The sequence below is a fragment of the Alosa sapidissima genome, chromosome 11 (genome assembly GCF_018492685.1).
Source record: "Alosa sapidissima isolate fAloSap1 chromosome 11, fAloSap1.pri, whole genome shotgun sequence".
Taxonomy (NCBI): Eukaryota; Metazoa; Chordata; class Actinopteri; order Clupeiformes; family Clupeidae; genus Alosa; species Alosa sapidissima.
In genome coordinates, this window is record NC_055967.1 from 27518943 (window position 1) to 27536607 (window position 17665).

Here is a 17665-nt window from a genome sequence, read left to right on the forward strand (position 1 = left end):
TATATATTTAACGGCAATCAATATTATAATCTTTATCAAACAAAACATATTTGTAATAGTGGATATTCTAGAATATACCATGAAATATAAACAGTTTTAAAAAATGGGGGGGGGGGGGGGTATGGTGGACTCACTCTAAAATTACAAGTCTGCCTCTTTCCAATGTAGGCCGAGACCAAGTCAATGCATATTTTTGCTTTTAATTCTGATAGGAGACCGAGAAAGCAAAAAAACTGCCTCAAGACCGGACCCGAGTACTACACCACTACTTAGGCTTACGATGCATTCAGGAAATGGGGCCTAGGGCTATTAAAAGAGACCTTGCAGCTACATGACTAAAGGTGATAACCTGTGTTTAATGCCAGGTCACTTGAGTGTGAATCAACTCAAGAGACCTTGTTTTAGGGCTTGAAAATCCATATATCCATAGAATATACAAATAAATGGCAATATGTTTTTTTTTGTGACATAAATGTTTTATATGTATGTGTGTATGACATAGTAGCTCATCATATTTTCAATCAACTGTTTCTAAAAAAACATGTTTATCAAGAATCGGCTTTAATCCAAAAGTCTATAAAAGACAACACATACATGTTTATATAACTATACAATATACTTTACATTTCATTGCATTAGTGACATATCCTGAATCTTGCTTTAGGAAATTATTTCCAAGGTGCCAGATACAGTAGGTTATGTTAAAATTCTGGCTATTTTAAAGCACTAAAACCAAATGATTTGTATAGTGTAGAAGTAACTTTATATAAAAATGTATAGTATATATTTTTATGCTGAGGAAAGACTGTGAATGTAAAGTGAAAGTGAATTTCCTATACCAAAAAGACTTCAAAACAACATTCTATAATGCCAGGACACAAACTTGGCAATTGTCCATGAAGGATAAAAAAAACAAAATATGCCATCGATACTAAGTTAAACACATTGGACCAGGGATCCTTTCAAGCAGAATTGAACTTCCTAGTCAGCTGCCTGAGTTGCCATAGCAGCCCACACCACAGGGGGGAGCCATAGCCATTATAGGCCCACTGAAGCAATGATATGTGTGGAGTCCTTCTTGGCAGCTTCCTTGAGGACGTCCAGCTTGTCCGAGCTCTCAGGGGTGCACGCAGATGGGCTGTGGTATGGGCAGAAGGGGATGAAGCGCATAAAGGACATGGAGGACAGGCGGGCACTGAGGTTAAAGGGCAGGCCGTACACCTCGTCGCTTTCAATGGTGACATTCGAGTCCTCCTCGTGAGCTTTGTTCCATGCGATGATTCCCCGCTCACGTTTGGTCCCTGTGTGGGACAGGCAGGAAGGGAGGGACAAATGACAAATGTACAGTATAATGTTGTTTTAAAGGATTCTAAGGAATCCCATAATCCAATGAATTGGTTATTCAGTTACAAAATGCCATCAAGAGAAGGTATTCACATTGCAGATCATGCTTATTGGATAGGTCTAAAACTACACAGTGGCTTTAAGGAGACTTACCTGGGATGGTGTTGTCCAGGATGAACCCAAAGAAACCCCCAACAAACATACTGGTGGTCAGCAGCACCAGCAGCACCTGGTCAATCACAACTATCCCTGCAGTGGACACAGAAGCGTTTTCACTTGTGTGCACTTTCTTATCATCCGCATAATGATATTCCTGCTTTTATAGTAACAGCCTTAATTGCCCTAAGCCCTAAACATGCATACAACATACACCTCTACTTGTTCATGTTCTAGTGTCTAGGACAGTATTTCCTTAAAAATTGAAAAGTAAGCTGCAATGCAGGAAAAATAATCACAATCAAAATTTTTACCTGTCGCGATGGCTGTGGGGTTTTTGAATATCCAGTTGGGAATGACCAGTCCAGTGAACATGGAGAAGCCAAAGATGAAAATGTTGCGCGAGGAGTTCATATCAGCGTACTGTAAGAAACACATGACCACAGGCACATGACCACCATAGACCTCTCCAGAATAAGTCCCGCCTCCGTAACTTCCGTATCCATCCAACTTCCGGACGTCGATTGTCTATGGGAAATAACATGGCGTTTCGAAATATCATACCGGTAAAACATCTGTAGGTAGCGAAGTAGAAACAAAATGGTGGGCAGATTGGCATACACACTTCTGCCATCTAGTTTCCACTGGATTTTTTGATTGTCGGTGCCGTTTAAGTAGTATAGTCTATAGTATACTCCTTAAACGACACCGACAATCAAAAAATCCAGTGGAAACTAGATGGCAAAAGTGTGTAGGCCAATCTGCCCACCAGCTTTTTCTACTTTGTCACCTACAGAGTTTGACAGGTACGATCTTTCAAAACGCCATGTTATTTCCCATAGACATTTGACGACCGAAGGTTGGATGGATACGGAAGTTAGGAGGCGGGACTTATTCTGGAGAGGTCTATACCTCTCCCATTACTCTTAATAAAACAGAATTTCCCATTATTGTCATGAATAGACCCATCTGCATGAAAGCGAGCTAGTCTTCATAATGCGTAACATTGCCATGGTTTCAGCTGAGGGCAGCTCACCTGGAGGTTGGACACTCCCGCAGCGGCTATGACTCCGAACATGACCAGGAACATGCCTCCGATTACAGGTGTGGGGATCGTAGTAAATATGGCTCCGATTTTCCCAAAGACGCCCATGATGATCATTAGGAAACCACTGCCAATGATCACACTCCTACTGCCCACCTGGACAAAAATGACAACTCCATGTTCTTCATATACATTAGAAGATCTCCAGGATTTCACAGTGGATTACTCTAATCACCTGGCACTGTCATAGCATATGATATTTCCACACACAAAATATCAGATAGCTTTGGCTATGGCAAATAAATTACAATATCTACATACTTCTCATGTAGATAATGCACAATAAAATGGCCCTTTACTCATACACATAAAGTGTTGTATTGTCATGGTTCAACCCATTCTAAAGCATTATGCGGAATTATGCAATAGTGCTTTGTCTAACTCAAAGTTCTGAGAAAATCTGACAAAGTCTTATCTCATTGTCTGGGAAATGAGCTTCATAAATGCTGTCAACATTTAAAGAGAATGAGAAACACCCCACCGTCCCACAATCATAAACTTAAGTCAGTAGCCGGCTCAACCCTCTCTAAGTCTCACACCTTGGTGATGCCGAGGGCCCCCACGTTCTCGCTGTAGGACGTGGTTCCGTTGCCCGTTCCCCAGGCCCCAGCCAGCAGGCACCCTAAGCCCTCCATGCCAATGCCCCGGTTGATGGCATGTTTAGGTGGAGGAGGGGCCCCAGAGAGGCGGGCACATGCATGGTAGTCGCCCACAGATTCAATCATGGAGGATATCACCCCTGCCAGGATCCCAAACACGCCAGCCAAGCTCACAGTTGGCAGCCCCCACTGCCCTGAGGAAAGAATGAGGATTATATCAGAGGATTTAAAACGCTATTGTGATTATTCATTTTATTTGGCCAAAGAACAATGCATCTATCATTAGCAGAGCATGTGCCTTTGTATCCATCCACAAATTTGTGAAAGAACCTCTGTATTTATACAAATCGGTTAAACAGTATCAAAAAGCGTTAAAGCATCAATAAATGCTGATCAAACATATAATAATCCATTTCCTCAAGCACACGTGAGCGTGATTACTACAAACTAATCAAGGCTGTTAACAACTCGTCCTGAGGGTTGATTGTTTGCTGGCATCAGTACCTGGGTATGGAAAGGTGAACCAAGGTGCCCGGCCTATGACGTCTCCCTTGATGTCGGTGCGTGCCAGGTAGCCGTATTGGGAGGAGTCAGAGGGCAGGACGTTGGTGACGGTGAGAATGTAGCAGACCAGCCAGGAGAGCGTGATGCCAAGGAGCACCTACAGGATATTAAAGATGCACACCCACATGAAATAGCTTTACTTCAGAAGATTAAATGCTACAGTGAGGTACTAATTTGGAGATTTAATCTGTATTTATAGCATGTGAAGTGTGCAAAGCAAATTGTGCCAATAGACCATGATGTATTTAAAGTGTAACTCCGGAGTAAAAACAACCTAGGGTCTATTTATAGTAGTTAACAACTTCAAACTTTTGTTTTACGTTAATTGGTGGTGTTTTAAGCAAGACCGTTTATTTGCATCACTGAATGGGCTTACAGTGATGCCAACAGGGCAAGGTGCCACGTCGCTATACCACTAACAATGCTCAAAATATAATTACACTTCTGTGGTAGTGTTGTGAGGGCTTCTACAGCTGAAGCTGATCTTGCAGCACTGTGCAGATCTGGCTGAATCTTTCAATATAAACATGCCATAGGTTTAGCCAGATCTGCACAGCACTGATTCGACTGAATGTCCCTGCTGATTTTACACTACCAGACCAGGAAGCCATGGAATTTTCTTCTACAAATATGAGTCTTATAATCTCTCTGCACTTTCAAAGTTTACAATACTTCTTATTTTGAGTATTGTTAGTGGTATAAAATAGCAGTGTGCCACCTTTCCCTGTTAGCATCACTCTGATAATGCACATTTTTAAGTTGACCCTAGGTTGTTTTTACTCTGGAGTTACACTTTAATAACAGCTGCTTTTGTTCTCTAAGTAATGCCAAATCTGACAGCTCTTCTAAACCTTTTTTAGGAATAGATGTAATGAGTATTGTATAGGTATTCAAATGATCTATCTGAAATCCTCTGTCAGTTCAGAATTTGTACTTCTGGCTAGTTCTGTCAGCTTTAAATAATCTGTGTGGAGGGAGGTATTCAAACAGTGCCACTCAGTTAATAAGATTAGAACACAGTCTGTTCTGTAGAATTCTACTTCCTTTTACTACCTTTAGCTTTGTTTTTTTTTCCAGGAATGTGCTACTACCTCTTCTTTATGTTCAGAGCTTAGTCATATCTGTTTAGTTTTTAGCACTTCTGAAGTTAATATTTAACATTTTCTCACACTAGGAATTTACACTTCTCTTTGAATGAGAAGGGAGAGTGAATGTGATCTTTAATTACTGACTTACAGGAAGAATCTGAAAAATGTACATCTTGGATGTGTGAAACTTCTTGGTTTTGCTGTAGGTGGGAAACGGCACTGGGATGTGTCGGAGGTACTGAGAGAACAGGACGATCATGCAGGTAGTCCTTTAAGGGAACAAAGAAAAGGGGTGTTAAATAGTATTACCCTTGTTGTCTATCAGGTCTTTGTTCCCTAACCTTAAGTCTGGACCTGTTGGGCCACTGTAGAGAAGAGCCCCTATTGTGCATGTTGTTCTGTGTACCTTGTCTTTAAGTTTTACTCAGTATGCTCGGAGGCATGCTGCCTCCAGTCCATTCATTCTTAATGATAAGGTTGTTGTTTAGTACAACTCTGATTCATGGGTGTTAAATTGTATTACCCTTGTTGTCTATCGGGTCTTTGTTCCCTAACCTTAAAGGTTCTCCAAGTCTTGTTACACAGTTTCTAAAACAAAAGGGCTTAAATGGTATTACTCTGATTCAATGGATTCCTGCTGATCAGAATTATTAGAAAAAGCTGCAAGCTACTTTCGGTAATTACAAATGTCAGTGGACTTTGAATCACTGATTTTTGGTTCTTTTCTTGATTCTGAACTTTGATCTGTCCAGAACCAAAGTCTCCCCCTGAAGTCAAGGGCTGGTGTGCTTTAAAAGGGCTGGCTGTGCCAACCCGCAAAAGGGCTCACCTGCAGACAATTAGGATAAAGCAACCAAAGGTAGACAATAGGAAACAGTGCCACCACAGGGCAATGGAGGGACGTACCGACTAGTAACTAGTTGTATATGTGGCGCATGCCTGAATCTAGGCCAGCCGTGGTGAAATCCAGTCCAGACACTACTTTCAGATTTTTGGACCAGTAATAAATGGTTAGTGAGGCCAGAGACGGTTGATAAAGCATATATATATGTATATTAAGGATCTTTGGTGAGGCATTTGTCTTAACCAAGCTGTAGGGTTCCAAAGATATGTCTGAGACCGTGGGCCTACTACTTATAGTAATGTTGCATGAACATGGCAGCGATTAATGCTGGATATCTTTCTAAAATAAATGGAGTGAGATTAATTTGATTTTTCTGCGAAAGCATTCTTTCAGAAATTGTTATACTTCAGCAACACGTGAAGAGACGCAAACACAGACACCTTCCACCACTACCAGTTGTGCCAGTGGTTTGTAAAGTGACGTCTAACACAAAGTTATTTAATTTTCCCAACCCAAAGCAACTTGCAACTTAACAGTTGAGTACATGGATAAAAGGTTCTCCATGAGTCAGCTAAAAAAGTACAAGTTCCTTACATTATGATAACTTTGAAATAAACCTAACCTTGATCTGCAAAGTGGTCTTTACAGTTTATTTTGTGACATGGAAATAGGACATTTAAGGGTTCTTATAAGGGCCAAAATAAGACACCCAACTAAGGGGGTTTTTTTTGCATGAAAACAAATGAGGTACTATGTTGTATGGAAACAAATAAAGCTGCTATAATGTGTTACCTACATGGCTGCGATGCCCCAGTGGTTGCCTGCGTTCATGCCGGCCGAGTCGTAGAGCGAGAGGCCGATGAGAGAGATAGTGGGAGCGATGGTGAGGGGCCCGATGAAACGCATGAAGAGCCCGATGAGGCCTGAGAAGCCCACCACGACCTGGAAGAGGGAGCCCACCATGATGGAGCCCTGCAGCTGGGGGAGAACACACACAAAGACAACACACACACACAGAGACAGACAGACAGACACACACAGACACACAGACAACACACACACAGACCCAGACACACACAGACAGAGAGACAACACACACACACAGGCAGACAGACACACACATTTGATTATTCTATTAGAAATGTCTAATACTGATTAACACCACACCATCCGCATATTCTAAAGAGCCAGTGTTGTTTCATTTAATTTCATTCTTATATTATTTGTCTTCCTCAATGCTTTTTCTGTCTCATGTAATTTGAAAGTTAAGATAAAAGCTATGGTAAGCCTAGTAGACATTTACATTTATTAATTTAACAGACACTTCTATCCAAAACGACTTACATATGACAATTGTATTACAAGGGCCATTGTCCCCGGAGCAACTTGGGGTTAAGTGCCTTGCTCAAGGGCAAGCCCAGCTCCTTAACCACTACGCTACCACCGCCCAGGGATGCGTTTCCCAAAACCATAGTTGCTAACCTGTTAGCAACTTAGTTGGTTGGCAATGGGAAATGGCATTACAACCAACAAAGTTGCTAACTTACGGTAGTTAGGAACTATGGTTTTAGGAAACACACCCCAGTAGAGTAAGGTGAAAAGCTAAAATTCCAATAAACCTCACCCTGTTTACCTCAGCATGAAATGGTCACCAACCAACTAGGAAGGGGGGAAATATGGATTTATTGCATTAACAGTAGATATAGGCCTATACACTGTTAAAAATTGACACGTGACATAACCCAGGCAAGTCATCTGGTTGTTTTTAATCAATTAAGTTATATGAAAGTGTAATAAACTCGGACAAAGACAGCCTCACCATGTTATGTTACCTGCATTAATCATTTTTTAAAATGATCAAAAACACTAAACATATTGCGTGCAATCCAAATTGGGTTTGGCTGAATTATTATTGACTGAATAAGTATCTAACCGCACATCAGTGTTTGACAACTCGGTGACAACTCTCTGAACCAGGCACGAATAAACAGCCAACACACCCAAGAAGAATCCACATCTAGCCTATGTTAGTCTATGCAAAACACATAACGTTTTAGTTGTATGGCAGGACATTGTATACATGCATACTATATGTTCAACATGAATAGTATATGCATGAATACTAAGGCAGGACATATGATTGTCCATACTGTACATTAATACTATACAATGGTGGACGAAGTACACAAATCCTGAGTGAAAGTAGAGATACACATGGCTAAATGTTACTCCAGTAAAAGTAGAAGTCTTCCTTTTACATTTCCACTTGAGTGGAAGTACAAAAGTACTTGCCTTCAAATGTATCAAGTATCGAAAGTAAAAATGTAAAAAGTATCAAAAGTAAAAGTCCTGAAATGTATTATGACTAATACAGTTGCATTTACTATTGTTGAAATGATTCGGCATAGACATAAGCATTCATTGAGCCTTTCTCCTTCATTCAAGGGGAAAATCAACTAAGAATTGTTGTATGTAAAAATAACTAAAAACAAACTAATGTGATATCTTATCTTAGATACTTACCACGTAACCACTTTTTGCTTTGTTAATGCTTTACACTTTCGGACCAAATCAAGACGTTCCCTTTTGTGTTTGATAGTGACAGATTGTCTATCATTGTCTATCATTGTATATCTATCATTGTCTATCACTGTCTATCATCATTTGCTCGATGGCGTCATGAGGCTAGTTATGGTAACATCAATATTGTGAAAAGGGGTCAACAAGGTACAGTAAATAGTGGATATAACAATAACATAGGTTAGGCAACACCATTATTTAAAGCCTAGCTTGCTTAATAGAAAACACACATGTACAGTAAGTCCACATGTATTTGGACAGTCTTTTTTCCAAAAGGAACTTCAGCTGTACTTCAGCTGTCACAAAATGTAGTGGAGTAAAACGTAAGATATTTGGCCTAGAAATGTACATGGGTAGTTTCATCAGTTTAATGATCTACTGAATGGGGTATTAAACAGTGGTTAAATTAAACTGGAAGAACACAGACTCTGTTACGATTCTAGGGTTACAATCTCAGGTTAAACCGGGCGCACAACGTAAGCGTTTTGTTTGCAGAGCTTCCATTATAATAAGTGGAACTGGCTACACCATGGGAGCGCTACACCAGACATTCGAGTCTTCTAAAATCATGTTTACGCTTGGCAAATGGAACGCTTCAGTTGCGCCATGCCGTGTAGCACGGCAGTTAAGTTTCTTTTTTTTTACTCCAGTGGCCCAGTCCCTTTTTAACTTTGTCTCATTGCCAGGAATGTGCTACTGCTTTTTCTTTATGTTCAGAGCCTAGTCACATCTATTTAGTTTTTAGCACTTCTAAAGTTAATCTTTAACATTTTCTCACACTAAGAATCGACCCTTCACTTTGGATGAGAGAGCAAGACATGGAACGCCAAATTGCTCTGGATGAATGTGCAAGTAAGTAATGTAAGTGTGAGACCACCATTTACCATCTACACCTGACTAGGTTCAGGGGCAATTACCATCTACACCTGACTAGGTTTAGGGGCAATTACCATCTACACCTGACTAGGTTCAGGGGTAACTACCATCTACACCTGACTAGGTTCAGGGGCAACTACCATCTACACCTGACTAGGTTCAGGGGCAATTACCATCTACACCTGACTAGGTTCAGGGGCAACTACCATCTACACCTGACTAGGTTCAGGGGCAATTACCATCTACACCTGACTAGGTTTAGGGGCAATTACGATCTACACCTGACTAGGTTCAGGGTGGTTTTGGTTGGTTGGCCAGGGTTTTTATGGTTATGGTTCAGTCCACATCAACGCGACGGACCAACCTAGCCAACCATGACCATGCCTGAGTATTTTGGGTATTGGATATTTCAATGTGGTAATATGGTGGCAGCATGGAGGGGAGTGTCTCCAGGACGCTGGTTTCACTGTTAAGCCTTCATGAGGTGTTGTGGGCCTAACTTAACGAAACATCGGTGAATGAGGGTGCCCACTTAATAACCCCAATGACATGCCGCATACTATATACTGCTGTTGGATGGGCCAATTGTATTGTGTTTGTGACCATTTGTTGGCGGATTTGTGGGTAGTGTGCTTTTTAAAGTTAAACTTGAGCAGGGGCTTCTGAATGTGTTTTACCTTGGATTTTGGCACAAGGGATTTTAACATCTAATCCTGTGTATTAATGTAAAGGGGCAAGTCTATTGCTATTTGATTATCAAGTCTTTGTCTCAGGAATACATAAAACCTTAGTAAAGCTGTGTTTCTCTGAGAAGAACCATCATCAAACATTTGTGATTTTAGGCCTACTCTTCAAAGCGTTGAAATGGTTAATTGCAAAAATGCGAGCTCAGGTTAATTCAAGCATAGTTTACATGGAACATTTTAAAGTTGCATATAAAGGCTTTCAAATGTCTACAATCAGAATTAATATTATTTTGTCCATTTAATGTCTTTTCACTTGTCTTTATTTGTTTGGCAGCATCAACCCACACATGGGTGTCTGCATACCAACAGACCTAATGCGTGGTGGAGCTGTGGTAACGTCACACGCTTACACTCAGTCAACTCGGGTTCAATTCCTAAACCCACTCTTACAAGTAAATGTCGCTTAGGGGAAGAGCATCTGCTAAATACCAGTCAACTTTAACCAATAACTTTAACGCTTGAATACTTACGACTTGCATGCGGCTCTGCCAGACTTGGATGAAGACGGGAGACGAGGTGTTGACCAGCGTGGCATTCTGGGTCCAGGCTGGGCACGCCCACTCTGGCATGGACAGCAGGGCCATGGAAGGCGCCAGAAGAGTGAACGTCCCGCCCTGCAGAATCGGCAACCTATCAGAACAATGGCAGCACAGCCGAATTAGCCAATCACAAGGCATCTTTACATGAAGGCAGTGTTGGTGGTCCCTCCTGTTCTCAACTTAATGGAGACGCTCACACATGTGCAGGACCAGGTACCATATAATCACATTCAACATTCATCAGTGTCTCTGACTGAAATAATGGAATCAGTTAAGGATTAGCACATTTAATAAATAAGATGGAGTGCTTGTATCAAAGCAGAAAACTTGCAAGTGAAACATAATATCTACAACTCATCTTGTCAGGGCTGCTACGCTGGTAAATCATCCATAGCACAAACTGTTTTTGTAGCATGTGCTTCACATATGTAGCACTGTATAGCACTGGTTGTCCTCTGATTTAATAGGTGTTCTACAAAGGGCACTCATTTTGTCGCTGTACTGGAAAAAGCAACATTTTAAAGTTAAAAACTCAGGGAGAATTTGCCATCTTAGTGGACTTCCATGCTCATGAACTTTAGAGGGGTAACATTTTAAAATCATGGCCTTAAATGGCTTGACCTAAAATGTCCAACACAGAGCCAGCATCACATGGAACCAAGCAGAGTCTAATTTACCCAAGCCCTTCAAGGTGTGAGGGTATCCAGTCTACTGAACAGCCAAACAGCAGCCTTCTATGCATGTCCATTTTAGATGCTTTGACATGAAAAGGGTTCTTTGAGAAAGAAGAAAGCGCAGGCACAGTGAACTCTGTGGGCTGACCAACCCTGACCCACTCATGTGAACCAGGCCACATTGTTTTTGGAGATCAGATTTAAGGCACTAAGAAGCCAGCTGATTCAAATCCCGTGAAGAGATGTGAGCTGCCATTACTGTCCAATCAAGATTCCTAAAGGTTAATGCAGTGTGGTGGCACTCCTGAGTGCTTCAGATGGAGAGCTAGGAGGAATCCAACACAATGATTCACCTTTTAGGACCTGCATTTTAATATGGAATCTATATTACAATTGTTTTGACCAAAAGTAAACTTCTTTTTATAATGTGCACTTCACAGCACACATTTATTTTAGGTCAAACCAATATGAAGATTTGCTGAGCAAGGTTACAGAACAACTTTATCTATTATCTCTTTTTTATTCCTTTATTACTGATGTAAATCTATAATACTCCCACCATCCACACCCATCTTCCCCCTATCCACAGTATTCATGTTGATATGAAATTCCTATCAGCTGATAAAAACCAACATGCTCTTTTCCGACTACAGCTACCTCACTGTTTACACTGCCACCATCTCCATTATTGTCACAATGGAACACAAACCCAATCAGGACAAGCTTACGGAATTTGGAATTACAAGGCACAAGATTCTGCTCTAATAAGGTTCAAAATTCCAACCTAATCCTATTTAAGACTCCAGCCAATGCAAGGGTAGACCTCTGCTGGGGCCTCTGCAATACAGTACTGGACACCGAGTTCAATCTCAATGTTCAAGCATCTGACTGATGCAGGCACTTTGAGTTTTGTAGCTTTCTGTGCCCAAACTGAGTTGTTGGTACAGTGGATACAAAATGTCTTTGGCCTGCCGATAAAGACTTGTACAGGGACCGCAAAACTGAAAACAGTGACTGCTCTGTGAATGTTAATATTCTGTATGTTCTTGATTTACTATAAAAGCCTCCTGAAATTATTAGTGTTGTGTGCTTTGAACAAAAATGAGAACTGTCACGTTGCTGGACATGTCTGTGTTTGTGGAACTGGCAAACTTGGGTCTTATATGTGTATATACGCATTTTTTTAGGTCACTGGGACAAACATCACACATATGCACACACACACACACACACACACACACACACACACACACACACACACACACACACACACACACACACAATTGGGTTTAGCTTATCATAACATGGGGCTTATTGAAAAAGGAGGACCGCGTATGCTGTAGAATATACTTGACCTACATTTTTGAAGTTTCTGGACAGTGGTTTTCTGAGGTCAAACTCCTGGACAGTCTGACCATGAATGTGATTGTGCTCATCTCACTTATCTCCTCAACTGACAAAAATTAATTCACTGTCTTTTGACAGATAAGACTGTTCAGTGCAAATAAACACAGTTCTGGTATTTGGACAAAATGTTATTTTCACCTCCAATCACAAGAGGATTAGTCTCACAAAATTCACTTTCTATTCATAAACTGTATTTGACCTTTGAATGAATGCTGCTGTCTTTTGGAGTTCAATACCAGCAGCCACAAGCTGCTATCATCATGAATGCAGGTACTGGCATAAGGAATCACACTGGAAATGTTGAAGTGGCAAGTTTATTTGTACTTTAGACGTTAAATTAACCTTTTTGGTATTTCCCTCATTATACTTATAAATGTGCAGTACCTGCGGACAGTAGTGAAACCCCTGTTGTTGATGTTGTTGTTGTTGTTGTACATGAACATATACGTGACCATGTACATGGCCAAATACATGTCCAAGTAGTGTGCAGTAGTGGCTACCCTGATGGTGTGTTGTTGTTGTTGTTGTTGTTGTTGTTGTTCATGTGCAGGTACAGGTACATGCCCTACTTGTAAATTATATTTGCTGTCATGTTTGCTGCTGAAACAATCCACATTTCTCCATTGTGAGATAATTAAACGATTGTCTTATCTTTTAAGTACTTCTTTTTTCTGTACAACGGAAAGAAACGTTTCACTTCCATAAAACATTTTACTGCTTTGATATGTCAGAATGCCTGAAACGTTCCTAGGATACATCAAACTGACATTGATTGCCTGAAATTACAAGTACATCTTTAAGTTCAACGATCAGCTCCTATATCACGAGCGCAACGCTGGTGGTGTCAACCATTCAGCTGCCGTGGTATTACAAACAAAAAAACCCTCGTGCTTGCTGCTGGTCAGTGTGATCCCCGCTTTACTGTTGTAATGAGCCAAGCATCTCTGAATGGGCTTGTTCACGCATGTCTTCTATCTTTACACCACTAATCATCAGGGTAGTCATCTTCCAGTGCAAAGGCTTATTGTATAATTCTGTCAATAAATTACTGATTAATTATCACCTGACTAATCCTCACAATCTCTAAAGATAAAAGAAGACCTTTCTGTGTGTGCATGTGTGTGTTTGCGTGCATGCTTGTGTGTGTGTGTGTGTGTGTGTGTGTGTATGTGTGTGTGTGTGTGTGTGTGCGTGCGTGCGTGTCTGTATCACCTGATTCCAAATATGACCTGGAGTAGTGTGCAGAGCCCTGAGACGAAGAAGATGGTGCTGATGAGGTGGCTCTGGGTCAGACCGTCATGCTGAAGGCACAGGCCCTGTGACAGGATCAGCGGGATGGCTATGATCCCTCCAAACGCTGTCAGGCAATGCTGAAGGAGAGAACAGGAGAGAGGAAGGGAGGGAGGAAAGGAGAGAAAGAGGAAGGGAGAGAAGGAGATAGAACAGAGATGTAGGGAGAGAGAGAAAGAGCACAAGGAAGAAGCAAATATACTGTATGTTTAGAGGCAAAACAAAAACAAACAAAAAAAAAAGACCACAGTATGCTGCAGGACAAAAGCAGATCTACCCGGCTAATACACAACTAAAATTACTGAATGTGTCCTTTATGGAGGTTTCAGACTGAATCTTAAGAGCAGAGGCCTTGCATGTCCTCAATAAATAAATTGGGAAAAAATACCCAATAATATTAACTAATGTAACATTAAATCCATTTTTATATCATCGCATACAGCAGTAATAATCCCCCAGGTCAGGATTTTCTTTGAGAGATGTGGAGCATATTTGTGGGCTAGTTGCTTCAATCTAATCAATTACTCATTCACAAATCTAATCAATTAGTCACCCACGCAAATCGAAATCTTGTGGACCCTTTGCCATTTCTGGGTCTCAAGGCACACACATGGTGTGTACCAAAAATGCTATGGCTCCCCGATGCCTCGTACCTGAATTCCCAGGATTATGCAGAGGTACCACGGAGGGACGTCCGTCACACAGTAGACGAGCTTGTCCCTGTCGTTCTCCCCAGACAGAGCTTTGCCTTCTGGGATTTCATAGAAATGTTCTGCTCCATCCACCTGTAGTGCAGGAAAGAGATTTCAGAACTTTAGAACAACACTCAATAACCAACACACTGTAATTCTGCACACAGTGAGAGAGAGAAATGCACATAAAGGTGTTCAAATTAAATCACACACACAAAAAAAACTGAGCAATACAATTACAATACCAAACAGTAGTAACACTAACTAGCGTGATTTTCCACTTTGCAATTTGCCACCCATCCTTATAATGATGTTCCATAGCAATCCAAAGTTCAGGTGGCCAGGGTATTTAAACCGCTGTTGAACAAAGATGGTCAGTTAAATGTATAGAGTTTTCAGATAACAGATACAAGGAATGCATGCAAGCCTTTTTACTTGAGCCCCCAAGAATGAGATGCACTAGCAAGCAGCAGCCGGGTAGATGGCTGTGAGGCGAACCCCGGACGATGTCACATGACAACTCATGATAACTCGTGATGTAACACCAGCCCAACCAGTAGCTGGTCGACCCTCGCACTCGCCGTATCACTCACTCCGCTGTTCCCACAAAGTGGACCCACCCTGGGTGACCCTCAGGGATCAAAACATATCACACCATTATGCAGTGAAGGTATGCGTGTCAATGTCTTTGTGTTGCTTTCAGTCAGGGTGTCCTTGTCCTGGAGGATGTTTTAATTGTTCAATTTCTAGCATCAGAGTTGAGAACTTCCTCAACAGTGACAAAAGAATAGATAGAACTCTGTACAGAGCCTACAGTGGAGGCCTACAATCTAACACCACACAGGCCTTTAGCTTGTCAGTGCACAGCTACTGCTTTGTCTGGTGAGAATTTCACCTAATAGTTTCTATTACAAGCTCTACATAAAAATGGAATGGTGGTGACCTCAGACAGCTACATCCGGGCATAAGGTACATCCAAGCATTGCACGAAACTAAGAATTCCACACACACACACACACACACACACACACACACACACACACAAACCAATACATTCACACACACATGTGCAGCGTTGCCATCATTAACAGCCTGAGTCATTTTACCAAACTCTTCAGATGAGGTAACTCAAGCGGAAATGATTTATAAACAGATGGGTAGCCATACAGTTATTATAATGCTCTCAAAGGCCAGTTCATTTACTGACAAGACATACCCACAACACTGTGGTTTTATTGCAAGTGTGTGATTACAACACATTTACACCTGTTACAACAAGTAGATGGTCACTGAAGATCATACTAATTATACAAGTGACCCATGACTCAATTGAATTTTAATGTGAAAAAATACTTTCATACTCAAACAGTTCACATATATTCTGAAGTGTACCTATTGATATTAAACATATTCATAATCTATACTTTATTACTTACTACTAATAAAATATATTTATTTGATAGGGACAAATACAGTATACATAGACAAACTGAAAACAGTTATCTGATGCATGTGTTTATAGCTAATGTTAATTTTCAACACTTGTCCCTAGACTAGAAGGGCTTTTATGATTAAATGCAGTAGAACAAAAAAAAATCCAAAATTAAATAAATAGAGATACATAAGAGAGATTGAGGAAGACATAGACATAATAAAACAAGAGTGTAGTTTTAAAAAAAGGGACAGTTGTTCACTGACTGACTCAGTGCCAGGTAAGGAGGTCTGTTGCTGCTACCAAAACAAAAGTTCTCGGGCTGATCACATGGGTAAAGGGCATCATTTTTACTAAGTCTCCTTTATGTTAGCCTTTTTAGTGAAACAATCGATTTGAAACACACTCCAGATTTTACTGCAGCTTTCAAAAACACCCCTCCTAAACCCCCTAATACTGGACAAGAGCTCTCTAGAACACTTACGTTCCTCTGACAACAAGTAAAGCTAAGTGCTTTTAACAGAGCTCACCAGCCAAGCAGCGTTCAGCTTACAGACTCTCAAATATAAATCACCTTTATCATCCAAATGAATGTACACTTTGGTTCTTTAACAGTCGAATGTCTTGAGGATTGCCATTTCAAGGCCTTGTCATACATGTCGTAATGAATGGTTTTCCTACTCACTGCAAAGGCAAAGTTGTCCAATCCATTGCTTTCCTTGTCAGGAGCCATTAGGTCCACATAGAGTGCAGGACAAACTCCTAATCACGAGTGAACTCTGATAGGCCTACTCCTAGACCCTTATGAGTTAGAGTGAGAGAGAGAGAGAGAGAGAGAGAGAGAGAGAGAGAGAGGGAGGGAGTGTGCGAATGAGACAGGAAAAGGGAGAGATAGATAGTGCAAGAGAAAGGGAGGGAGGGAGCATGAGAGAAAGAGAGAGTCAATATGTGCAAGTGAGAAGAGGGAAAAGAAGGAGTGCAGAGAGAAAACCAAAACAGAGAGTGACTGAATAAATGGGAGTGGTTGTGGGGCAGGGTTAGAGTAAGAGATAGAGAGAAGAAGAAGAAAGAAAGAAAGAAAGAGAGGAGGGGAGGAAAAGAGAGAGAAGACAGAAAGTGGGAGTGGAGACACGAGACGTGCGCTATGGCTCCTGCTGATTGGAAATAGAATAACGGCCATTAGATGCTCATGTGAAGCCAATTTCTGCACACCAACAGGCAGCTGACTACATCCTCGTGAACACACACTAACACAAACACAAGCACAAACACACATGCACGCACGTGCACACACACACACACACACACACACACACACACACACACACACACACACACTGATCATATGCAAAAACAAACCAAACACATACATAACGTAACATAACTTGAGTGCATGCATAACGTAGCATAACCTGAGTGCATGCATAATCACTCATATCGAGTCTGTCTGTCTCCTCTCTGTGCGTCTCTGATTTTCATTTCACTATTCCAGAAATGCTTATAACAAACTCATCAAAGACACAAGAAACAAATGGATGCCAACATTCATATTTAAGCTTTTGATTGATGAAGGGGTGTTACAGTTACACTTATCTTTTCAGTTTGTCTCATGATCCTTGTTTTTTTTTGGAGGTTGCAGGTCTAATCTTAATCAAGACCCTCTGTCTGACATGAGTGATCTGTGGTTTGGTGGGAGGAAGTGGGCAATGTTACAGTAGGCTATGTGCAG

The 17665-nt window shown here is 41.1% G+C and overlaps 1 protein-coding gene across 2 annotated transcripts; it reads right to left on the reverse strand.

Moving 5' to 3' along the window:
* Nucleotides 1–544: 544 nt before the first annotated feature.
* Nucleotides 545–16765, reverse strand: LOC121724667 (solute carrier family 23 member 1-like). Of its 2 annotated transcripts, XM_042111410.1 has the most exons (12): nt 16622–16765; nt 14466–14597; nt 13735–13892; nt 10373–10532; nt 6497–6678; nt 5005–5125; nt 3709–3865; nt 3145–3398; nt 2537–2701; nt 1815–1923; nt 1498–1593; nt 545–1301 (listed from the first exon to the last, which is right to left on the reverse strand). In XM_042111410.1, exons 1-12 carry the CDS (start codon nt 16667–16669, stop codon nt 1039–1041), a joined length of 1845 nt encoding a protein of 614 aa, XP_041967344.1. In that variant the 5' UTR covers nt 16670–16765; the 3' UTR covers nt 545–1038. The 2 variants fall into 2 exon arrangements, with proteins under 2 accessions (XP_041967344.1, XP_041967346.1); XM_042111412.1 differs by lacking the exons at nt 13735–13892; nt 14466–14597; nt 16622–16765 and adding an exon at nt 11119–11221.
* Nucleotides 16766–17665: the final 900 nt, after the last annotated feature.

Excerpts from the sequence above, each read along its gene's own strand:
- LOC121724667 (XM_042111410.1), bottom strand. The coding sequence starts at position 16,669 with ATGGCTCCTGACAAGGAAAGCAATGGATTGGACAACTTTGCCTTTGCA. Across the intron at positions 10,533-13,734 it reads CAGGTCATATTTGGAATCAG|GTTGCCGATTCTGCAGGGCG; the intron begins GTGATACAGACA and ends TTGTTCTGATAG. Across the intron at positions 6,679-10,372 it reads GGCAGAGCCGCATGCAAGTC|CTGCAGGGCTCCATCATGGT; the intron begins GTAAGTATTCAA and ends GTTCTCCCCCAG.